Source organism: Solea solea, chromosome 10 (assembly GCF_958295425.1).
Source record: "Solea solea chromosome 10, fSolSol10.1, whole genome shotgun sequence".
In the NCBI taxonomy this organism is placed as follows: Eukaryota; Metazoa; Chordata; class Actinopteri; order Pleuronectiformes; family Soleidae; genus Solea; species Solea solea.
In genome coordinates, this window is record NC_081143.1 from 21,227,507 (window position 1) to 21,238,950 (window position 11,444).

Here is an 11,444-nt window from a genome sequence, read left to right on the forward strand (position 1 = left end):
AATGCAACATTAAAGGGTGCCAACTACCATAAAACAGCAACATCAACAAACTAACTCAAGAAATCTGTATTGATAAATGCTGGAATAAGAAACCCAAAGAAACCCAAATTAGCATGCTGACATTAGCGCTCTTCACAGGCTGTTTACGTGATAGTAATTAAGCATCTTGGGAAACAAGAAAACTCCCAAACCATTGACTCAGAGGATGATATTGCTTTCAAAAACCTTGGGTTTTCTTGTTTTTGTATATGTAAGAACTATGCACAGAATTATCAGTAAAGATGTTTAAGAGCCCAAGCGTAGTAACGTATACCTGAGTGGCAGCCATGTACTAGCCCTGAAATAATAAAAACGAAGAACAACTGATTAGAGTCTGGTGTAAAGTCACATAATACTTGACCATCAAAGTGATGAAAGCCTGACCTGTTTAGAAGTGGATCTTGAGTAGTTTGGTTGATTTGAAAAGACTGGTTTCTTGAAAATCCTTCATTTTCACTTCATAGGTTGCCACAGGTGGAGTTGAGGCCTCACTCTGTCTGCACACTCATAAATGGGTTGGTCTGATGATTCACATGAAACATATGCATATAATACATGAAAATATACTCTTTTATGAGCTTGCACTTTGTAAAATACACACTTTACAACAGCACTGGCAAAATATCAGACCTATAAAAAAAAAAATAAAAAAAATTGTGTTTGTGTAAAAATGAGTGGTGCAGTTGTGGATTTAACCCCTAGGTGTGTAAGGGAAAACTTCATTATTTGGCATTCTATACATTAGCAACTTACACATTCATAGAGAAAAAGCTAAAAACTCATTGTAGACCAGCTGTAACTCACAAATCACATTGTCTTACAATAAGGCCTTTGTGCAACCTTGGCTCACGTAAGTTCTCTGAGTGTTCTTTCTTGTAGCATTGTTGCTCCTTCATCTGCTGAGGGAAAGGAAAGATAACACAGTGGAATACAGTCCTGCCCAAGGTTGTCTCTAGGTATCAGCGGAGGAAGGAGCCGGACATCGTGATCTGTAACATTTTTGCTAAGCTCGGGAGTCATATACCGTAACTCTAAGGCAGAATGAGAGAGCATTCCAAACTGTTAACATCTCTTTGTCACTGAATCCAGAGACTCCATCATCATCTCACCTGATAATCAAAATCTAAGCAACAAGGAGTCATCAAAATCATCTCCACTGTCTAAATACAAGAAATACAAGATAATCACTGGTCATTATAATGTCACGGTCACACATTTTGCTATAAAAGCTCTTTCTGCCTCAAATGTATGGGGAATTTTGTGAAACCTTTTTTTTTTTTTACAGTATGAGAAGTTGATCTTGATGTTGGTCTTAAGGGGGAAAAAAAGAGAAGCATCATTTTTTTGTTACTAAGAAGGGAGAAAAGCTGACTGGCAAGTGTTTCCATTCACGAGCACACAGCAACATCACACTGGAACACCCTGTGTCTAACAGAAGTGCCAATGAATACGAGACTTGTCCTCTACTCACTCTGTGCCACATTAAAACAGTCATGAGAGATTGTGTAATTTAACCTTGACCTACGTAACTCTGCAACAAAGTAAGCTGGCAAAATAGTTTTAATGGAACAGCAATTCATGATGACACAAATATTCTTAAAAATATATATACACACTGTATCTATAAGCACAATATAGAGACCTATAATGTTCAAATCTGCTAACAGAAAGTACCTTCATGTCTGTTACTATCACAGTATACGGAAGAGTATTCGGGTACTCCTCAGAATTCTGACTTTATTCTTACAATTCCTGCTGTTTTATAATTTTTTCCTGTTTCATTTTTTTTGTTTGGCTTTCCTCTGTGATGATGGTGGCGCTGAGGGAGGATTCTGACACGGTAGTTGGCGTGTGAATGGCAGGCAGGAGTCACAGATAGAGTTACTGTTTAGGAGAAAGTAGAAAGCACTAAAACTTTAAGGTTTTTGCACTAAACAAAACAGTGCATCTGTCAGAATGAAGGACTTGCACTATGTCTTCTTTCGCTGATAGTCCAGCATGTTTATTTCTGCTCAGGAGTGACAGCAGTCTAACAACACAAACTCACCATTAGGCTTATCATTACTCAGGCAAAAAAAGGAAAGAAAAAAACATCAATATCCACACATCAACAGAAACTACAGCAAACCATGTAAACAGCATCAGTGATTTACCCCACTGGGCACAAGGAAGGTAATGTCCTTCGATAATACAATGCATTGGCACCATCCTGTGGCCAAAGCAGAACACTACACAATGGAGACTTTGCACATGCATTTAATGTATAAAAAAACACACATACAGTTTGATGAGGATTTGTGGTTTATTCCACACAGAATAACCTTTAATCTCTTACATTTTAGAACAGTTAAAGTTTTGCATATGTTACGACTGGCTCCAGGGCCACAACAAAACACAGGTAAACCGTAAATGGCACTTGTGATGTGAAAATAAGCCACATTTATTTAAACAAAATACAAAGTAAATGTACAGTGGAGTGTGAGTGTCAGTGGTGTATGAGGGTCCTTGGGTGCGATGTCCAATATGTGGTGCATGTTGTCTAGTGTAAAACAAAACACTAGACAAGTGGATTTTCTGGTGTTGTACTACAGTGGACATCCAAAGAGAGTGTACCGCATGGCCATCTCCTCCAAGCCCAAACATGTTGGCCTGTGTTCAGCCTTTTGACACTCTGCGTCTGTGGGCCAGTACTCGATCCAGGTTCTCTCACCGAGCACATACTGATACCTGTGGGGAGAGAAGAAGTATCATGAACTCATATGCTGTCTCGACATAAAGCAAATCATTTCCGGGGTGCAGCATGATAATGTTGCCGGCTGACACAAGCTCTAACCACCACAGTTTGTTTAGTATGACACTCAACACTTACGATTGGTCCTTGTGAATATCCTTGGATGTGCCCATGATGAGATACGTTTTCCCTTTAACCAGATCTAAAGCCTCCCTGCAGAGAGGGTAACTGAGGAATGCACGTAGTTTACCCAGGGGACTGACATCATAAGTTCCTGATTTTCAAAATACACCAGGAAGTGAAAGAAGAGAACTCTGGATTAAACACACATCTTAAGCATTAGTGTAAAGATTGTTATTTTACCATTATCTCCCAAATGGATTCAAAAGGAAAATTTGGACATTTTATGAAAATGGCTTTACTTTGTAGACAAGAATAAGATGAGGGGATTTAAAACCTTCATGTATAATGTGATACATTTTAGGCAGTTCACACCCACCTTTTTTGATCACTTCCATTACCCGCATTGTGTAAATATCAGTGGACAAACCATCTGTGAAGTCTTCCACTCTCACTTTGTAAACTGAGGACAGATAAATGGCAGATGATTTTCTTACTTATGAACCTCTTCTTATACAAACATTCTGGTCATTTACAGTTAAAAAAAATGCAGATCATTCACACTGAGTCTTACCAAAATCAATTTTGCTGGTAGGTGTACTCTCACAGGGTTTAGCTGTGCGTAAATCATTGCTGATTTTACCCTTCTTCTGCATGCTGCAGTTCTCTGGAAATAAACAGCAGACGCACAGTAAAGATACAAACAATAACAGTAAGTCTACATGCTAATGTGTCTCTGGACGAGAAACAAATGCTGCACATACTGTGGATGCACTGTATGATTGTGTGAATGGCAAAACTGTAATATAAAGGTCATCGAGATTAGGAAGGTGCTGGAAATACAGACCACTTACCATTGTAACCAGTGTAGTGCAGGTTGTGGGAAACTGCAGCTCTAATCCTAAATTAACGGTGAGACACATTCCTCTACCATATCTATATTTTTTATCATGAATTGGTTTTGAGGTAACCAGATTTATAGAGGTGCAATACTAAACTACTGATGTTAATGATATGAACAATAATAATACATTTTGTGGAACAGGTGAGGAATTTACAGCCAATGATAATTATTTCAGATTTATTGCAGCTAGTAGAAGTTAATAGAAGTGTGACTGCATCCATATTTTATTTCAGTGAGGCAGTTGTTGCTCGTGTGGGTGGCAGAGGTGACTGATTTGGTAAGAATGTAGACATCATCAGTGTGACAGTGGAAGTGGAGATCATGACCTTATTTTCCTCCTTAAACCTAAATTTATTTTTTAAATAATTACAATGAAGCCATAGAGAATGAAGTGTTTCTTAGCTTTAACTATTCAGTTTTTACTAATCAATAAAATAATGACAGATTCTCAAAGCAGGACACAGCGCAAATGTGAGCCTTCAAATGAACACTTTTAAAAACCCTGGATTGCAAAACAAACAGATAAAAATAACTTCCACTACTTTTTGAGGTGAAATAGCAACTGCTTCTTTTCGCTGTTTCTGTTCATTAAGCAAAAAGAAATGTTGCCATTCTGTAGGAGGGGACATTTTGTTCCACAATGTATTGATTGTGTTTCTCTACTCCTATTGTCTAATGTCTTACCTTGTCCAGGTAGATGATCAATGAACCTCTCTCTGACAGAACTGTGTCCATCTCATATTTTGCAATGGTACGGGCGCGTCCTTGGGCCAACTAGACACAAGCATATAGAGTTACCATTGTGTGTGTGTGTGTGTGTGTGTGTGTGTGTGTGTGTGTGTGTGTATAAAAATCTTACCAAGTCCAGGTCATTTGTGTTGACAGTGAAGCCAGTTAGTAAGCCAATATCCAAGATTGCCATAGTTGCATCGTGATCCTTGTTCTTATATCTGTGCAATAAATGGACACATTCGATTAAAAAATACACAATCGTAGTGAGAAAGACATGAAGTAACAAAGCAACCAGGGCTGGTGAGAAAATGTCCTGTAATAAAGGTCCAGTGTGTAAGAATTAATGACATTTCAATGGTTATATTTTGGCTTTATGTGGGGGACCGAGCTCCCATTCCAAAATGTGAAACTGAAGTCAATTCAGGCTGTTGTTGAAACATAGTTGCATAAGATGGTGATTTAACTAGTAAAATGGATAAAATGCATACACATTATAAAGTAGCCCTCCATATTCTGCACCCTTCACATAGCTCTGAGTCTCAAAAAGGTTGGTGCCTCCTGCCATTGAGTATTTAATTTTACAGTCAGTGATGGCTGTTACAACAGAAGGAACTTTTTAAAGAACATGTGGTCCTGAATCTATACATTTTGCTGACAATGAAAAAAGTAGGTAAATGCTGACATACTTAATATTTCATATATGTTTATTTGTGCTTAATATAGCGACTGCAATACCATAATCTCAATGTCAATGAAAGAATCCTTAAGATTGTTTCCATCACTCTCAATGGGCTCCATACGAGGTGTCACTGCAAACATCCTGTAAAGAACTGACAGGAAGAGAAAGAGGCTGATTAGACTCACTCCCTTTAAAAATGCAGTGTTAGAAATTGTCATGAATAAATCCACACAGTGATACACAGTGTGTTCTGATGAACTATCATATGTGGACTACTGTCACAGAGATGTGTGTGTTGTTTTGATGTTGTACTGAACACACCTTTACTGCCGGGGGTGTAGAGGCTCTTGTCAGTCTGGATGAAGATGTAGGCGTACTGGAAGGACACAAGGACGACTTTCTCCAGCAGGTAGTCAGGAAACTGAGCTTGCAGGTTGACATACTGCTTCACGGTGGCATCCCTGCTCAACTCTTCAGCGGGGATCTGAAGGCAGCAGAGGAATCAGTAATGAGGAGCAGGACAGGTGTATATGATTAGACTTTAGTGATCCCACACCAGGGAACATAACTAGTGAAATAAAGATATCAACTAAAAACATTTGAAAAAAACATTATGAATAATAGTAATAATACAATATACACCATGGGCAGTGCAATTTTAATGAGGAATAATAATGCAAACAACACACTCTAACACTCATGACAGGAAATGAATGGTGTTCCATTTACCTTTATTTGTCCGAATGCCTGGAAGTGATTTGCACTGTTAAGGGTCACAGATGTGTTCACCAGCTCCCTGGCCTTGGTTGGATGGTTCCTCACGTTGACGTAAACCTGTATGTCTCCCCCTGTACAGTCTTGACACTCCACAAAGATGTTCTCTGTCGTTCCCACACGCAGCACGTTTGGGGCAGACATCACCTTCCTACAGAGACCAGGAAAAGACAAATACTCTTGTCAGACTGCACCATGTAATGTTAAGGGTGCTGACACTTGTTCTCCTTGTATCATACGATCACATTTTATCTTAGTCTGTGTTTGAGTTTGAATACATTCAATTTACCAGAAAAGATTTATTTGCTGTGATGCAACTGTAATCAAGATGCCTCTTTCAGGTAGTTAGTTCAAAAATATGAATAGAACGTTGTTACTAACAACTGAACTTTCTTTTATTCAGTAATATATAATAACAATGCTTTATGAAAAAGTTGAACATGAAGATAGAATCAAAAGCAAATTCATCTCTTGTACAGTGATTGACAACCAATGTGATAGTGTGGGTACTCTGGGAATGTGCTGGCTTGATAGCACTTTAAGGACAGGGGCTCCGATCAAGAGCAGGACGCAGAGAGGTTGCTTAAATGTTCTTTAATAATCAGTCATCATAATCTACCAATAACATTAACGGCATATGATTATTTATCAAAAATAATCACCAAAAATATAGAAATGAAGTTAGACTTAAACAATTACCAGTTTAACAGGCTTGAACAGCATTACAATAACTCAAAACACATCATCCCTGAGTAACTGGCCAAAACATAATTTTTTATGGTCAATGTCGCCATCTAGCGGACAAAATAAATCACTGCAGTACTCGAGACGACCAGATGGCATTTAACCGCGAGCGAAAACAAACATGCATTTCTGGATCCACATAGTTAAACTAGCGAAATTACAACAGCCAAACAGCACGAAAACAAGCCCATTGACTTATAGTGACAGTATTCACTGTCCAACAAGGCAGGTAAACTCACGTTTCTGCATGAACGCACACGACTGGTATCCACCATAGTTTCACAACACCTCGGAATCACGTTCTCAACTTGCTCGGCGCGTCCATAAACAGCGAAAGGCATGATGGGAGTACCTACTGACGTGCCCAAGCGGATTTCATGAATACCGATGTCACGTTTGCGTCAGGCTTTAACCTCTTGTTACCTGAGCCTATTTATGCCTATGTTTTAGGTCTATGAACGCATATTTCATATTCATGAAGGCCTATTTTAATACTTTTGGTGTCATAGTAAAGGAAAAAAAATTGATTTGTTGAGATGTGTAAATATCAGTGTAAGATTTAGTGGTGAAGAGTAAATGAAGATAGACCACCAACAAAATTAAAAGAATTCAGTTTTGCCTGAAAAAAACCCCAAAATAAAGATGAATATCTCTCTGGAAAAATGGTGAATAAGCTCTAAACTCACTCAAATCAAAGTACAGCCTGTGAACATAATCTCTGCAAAGTTTGACTTTGATCAAGTGAAGCAGAACAAAATTAAGAGTGATTTTAGTGCGAATGTAGCAGCATGGATGTGCTCCATCTCATGCACTATGACGGCCTTAATTTGAACACCAATGGTAGCGCTGCATTGTAGGTGGACGGGACTATAAATGTGGCATGTTCTACCGGTTCTCGTTCTCTGCACTCCTGTAAACACGTCACTTCCGGTCGGAGTGTTTGGCTCTCGGTGAGTAGGACTGTGGTGCGCTGCTTCACGTCTCTAATGCCCATTCAACTGTGTGCTGATCGGAGTGTTTTTGTTGTACTGCAGAGCGGCTGGGCTTACACGCCACGCTCAAGGTGCGCTGTCTCTCCAGTTTGCGGTGGTAAGTGTCCTCCCCCTCTGCATCATACTGTTTGGTGCCTCACGGCTAACAGTGTGGTTGCAGGTGAATGCCGGTAGCGGCGTGAGTCTCGCTCTCTCCCCCTATGGTTGTGCGGGCATCATACTCGGCAACAAGGGTTGTTTTTTTGTTTAATTGCCGCGTCTAAAATATTGTTAGCGTCTGAATACGAGGGCTAATTTTGTATATTTTTTAAGATGAATGTTGGCCACCTGGCTGAGTAAAACGTGAACTGAATGACGTCACGATCAGCTGTCCCCTGCTGCTTTGTCTCGATCCGAGTCCGCCCTGCCCTGACGTCATACCGTGTCGCTTCACGGCTTCTCCCGTGGCCGCTGTCTGTGCTTGCCGTTTTATTTTGATGTTTTAGTTTAGGTTCACTTCGATTCTTTATTTTGATTTTGTTATTTCACCTGTCCTTTTTTGTTTGTTTTGATTTCTGAGATTGATTTAGGTTATTTTGATTTCATTTACTGTGGTATTACACATTAGTGTGTTTTTATATAGTGTTATATGTCTATTATTTTGGGGAATTATTTTTGGTAGTATAATTTGCCCAGTTGTAATTATTTGGTTTATTGTGTTTGATTTGGTTATTTTCTTTGAGTGATTAGTGATATTTTCTTTTTTCTTCTGGGCATTTTAGTTTAGTAACATTTGGTGTGTGTGTGTCATTTTGAAATATCTGTGCAATTTGGATTCAAACCATGTATTTAACTACTTTCTTCACTTTAATATCAATGTTCAATAAAACAATTTCTGGCATTGTTTCAAAGTTCCTGCAGACTTTAATATGTTTTCCATTCAAAAAACAAACACCAGCTGACTTTCATGAAGTTTGACATAGTTTTTCATTTGTGTTATTTGAGCTATGTTTGTCACATTTTAAAGAGGTTTTTACAGCTTTGTAGACCAGATTTTGATCTGAAAATTGATACCAGGTTTTCAAATAAATTTAAAAAATAACTTTTTCGTGATCCTTAATGAAAAATAAGTTGCGTAAACTCTGTCTTAAAATTAATCAATGTCAAACCAACGATGGTGAATACAGTAAGCTGAAAACTATAATGACATAATTACAGGTTAAAATTATCAACTTAATGGTTCATTCAATTGACCATGGCTATTAGTTTCGTTTCAAAAAGGTTGTGCAAACTACATGGGAATTGTTCATGTGGATTGTGGTAAACAAAAGATTCCTGGCTATCGGTAAGAACTGTGGCCATTTCTCAATACTCAAGTAAATGAACATATGAAATACTTTTAATAAATGCATATATGTTATCATTTTCTCATTTTAAATATAACTTCATTTATTTTATTTCTATTAAAATATACAATACAAATAATACAATGTGGAAAATAGATGTATTACAGCATTGTAGAGTAGTGCTGTACATATGTAGTACAAGTACACAAGTATGGATATTGAGAAACGGCCAGAGTGCCCACCACTATCCAACTCAAACTAATTACACCTCATTTCAGGCAGCTGGGCTGCTGCTGTGTCAAGCAAACAAAAGAAAAAGGTACTGCACCCTTGTGGTCAAAAATAAAACTTGCACAAGACACTGGCCGTATCTCAATATCCATACTTATGCGTACTTGTGTGTACTTGCGGACTCCCGTACTTGGGAAAACGTCATCAGCCTCAGTCCAAGTTCTGTTCCAATTCTCAAGTAAGCGAACAGCGAGGGCGGTTCTCAAACCCGGAACGGAAGTATTCTCGCTCCGCCCATTTTTACCAAGTATACATTGGAGGTGACTTAAGCGTACTTGGCCATACATTTTGGCGGAACATAGCAGCAGATAATAGAAATATTAATCTGAAATAAATATTTTTCTGTTAACTGGAACAGAGTTTTAACATTTGAGGCGAGAAATGAGTCATTTAGAATTTAAACATGTGGTTTGTGTATTAAGATAGGACGTATTTATAGTCTGGCAGCGACGTTTGTCGGAGGTGATCAGCTCTGCCTCTGCAGCCGCTCGGCGCTCACAGTGCCCGGCACAGAGCAGCGTTACCTCGGCCTGTCCTGATGAAATGATCCACAGGCTCAGGCGTCGCTGTCATTACATGCTTGGTGTGATCCATAGATTTGCTGTTGACGTTTTATTTTGTTTTTAATGGAAACGTTTTGACCTGACCGTTTGAAAGTTTGTATATTGTTGTCCAGATTTTTACTGGCGGATCCTTTTCAGCGCAATACTCCCTTCTGGAAAGGGTAACCAGAACAAGTATGGCGGGTACAACTCGAGTTGCAGTGCGTTAGTTAGTTAGACAGCAGACCGTTAGTTAGTTAGTTAATTAGTTAGACAGTAGTTAGTTAGACAGTAGTTCGTTAGGTTGTAAAACCAACAAGTCTTACAGGTTCTGATGATAGATAGATTTACAAAGGCACATACAATGTTAATATATAACAAAAAGTGGCTTTGACACTGCACCTTAAAGGCACTTTAAAGGCAATGGTGCTTTGATACCAATTACAACAATGAACACCCTCTGGTGGAGGATAAAGCGGTAGATGATGACTGACTGACAGATAAATAGAATGAAAGATAAATAGCTTTGCCTGCTAGAAAGTTCTACAATTGTTAATGTTTTATTTATTTTAACTTTGAATTTTAGATTTATATTAAAATCGCAAGGTCATTGTATCTGTATTTAAATATATGTAAATATTAGATATGTAGAGTAGTATATATTTGTACAAGTTATATAGTTATTTATAGTAGTACATATATTATATATACTACTCTACAATGCTGTAATATCTATTTTCCGCATTGTATTGTATATTTTAATAGAAATAAATTAATAAATGAAGTTAAATATTTCAAATGTGAAAATAATAACTATATATGCATTTATTAAAAGTATTTCATATGTTCATTTATCAACACTGTAGGTGGCGGTAATGAGGCTGCAGCACTTGGCGCCAGCCACCGTTCAAACAGCAGAACAATACATACATACTTGCGTACTAGAGTATTGAGAAACAACCACATACTTGTGTACTCCCGTACTTGGCAAGTATATACTTCCCAAGTAAGCTAGTACATACTTGCTTACTTGAGTATTGAGAAACGGCCACTAACTCAAAAGTGGCTCCTACAATTGTGCTGAATTTAACTTTAATATGAATCCACATGTTTCCTTTTTTGTTATTATTAGAATCAGTGATTTAAAATGAGGAAGCCCAGAGTGCACATTTGAACTTAAAGGTATAAGGCAGATCTACTCACAATGGAGAGCTGTCAACCAGAGAAGTCACACACACAAAGGCCAGATAGGCCAGCAGCCACGGTGGAGTCCCACACTGTGGAAAAAAAAAAAAAAACTGTCAGCGAAATTAACCGAAAAGGGGTGTAACATCATGACATCAAATAAGGTGTAAATGGAAAAACAATGAGACAATGTTTTATTGTCAGGAATACTTTGTGAAATACAAAACCAGTCACAGTTTTTACAGACTTGTTTACAGACAGTTATTTTAATTTTAAACTGAGAAGACCTGCAATATATATATATATGTATGTATGTATGTATGTATGTATATATATATATATATATAGTTTGTTTTTCCCAGAAAGAAAACTGTATAACATTTTAT

At 38.0% G+C, this 11,444-nt stretch overlaps 2 protein-coding genes across 3 annotated transcripts in view; both read right to left on the reverse strand.

Moving 5' to 3' along the window:
* The window catches only part of LOC131466571 (complement C3-like), an 86,687-nt gene extending 75,531 nt beyond the window's left edge, over positions 1 to 11,156 (reverse strand). Inside the window, exons 1-2 of one of the 2 annotated variants that reach the window (XM_058639894.1) lie at positions 11,077 to 11,156; positions 5,935 to 6,130 (exon numbers count right to left, since the gene is read on the reverse strand). In XM_058639894.1, the coding sequence (XP_058495877.1) occupies positions 5,935 to 6,123 (189 nt within the window). In that variant the 5' untranslated portion in view covers positions 6,124 to 6,130; positions 11,077 to 11,156. Of the gene's footprint in view, positions 1 to 5,934; positions 6,131 to 6,962; positions 7,044 to 11,076 lie in introns of those variants that run through there. The other variant, XM_058639893.1, reaches the window with a different exon arrangement.
* Positions 2,280 to 4,091, reverse strand: LOC131466576 (complement C3-like). Its single transcript, XM_058639907.1, has 4 exons — positions 3,465 to 4,091; positions 3,270 to 3,353; positions 2,909 to 3,044; positions 2,280 to 2,766 (listed from the first exon to the last, which is right to left on the reverse strand). Exons 1-4 carry the CDS (start codon positions 3,544 to 3,546, stop codon positions 2,625 to 2,627), a joined length of 444 nt encoding a protein of 147 aa, XP_058495890.1. The 5' UTR covers positions 3,547 to 4,091; the 3' UTR covers positions 2,280 to 2,624.
* Positions 11,157 to 11,444: the final 288 nt, after the last annotated feature.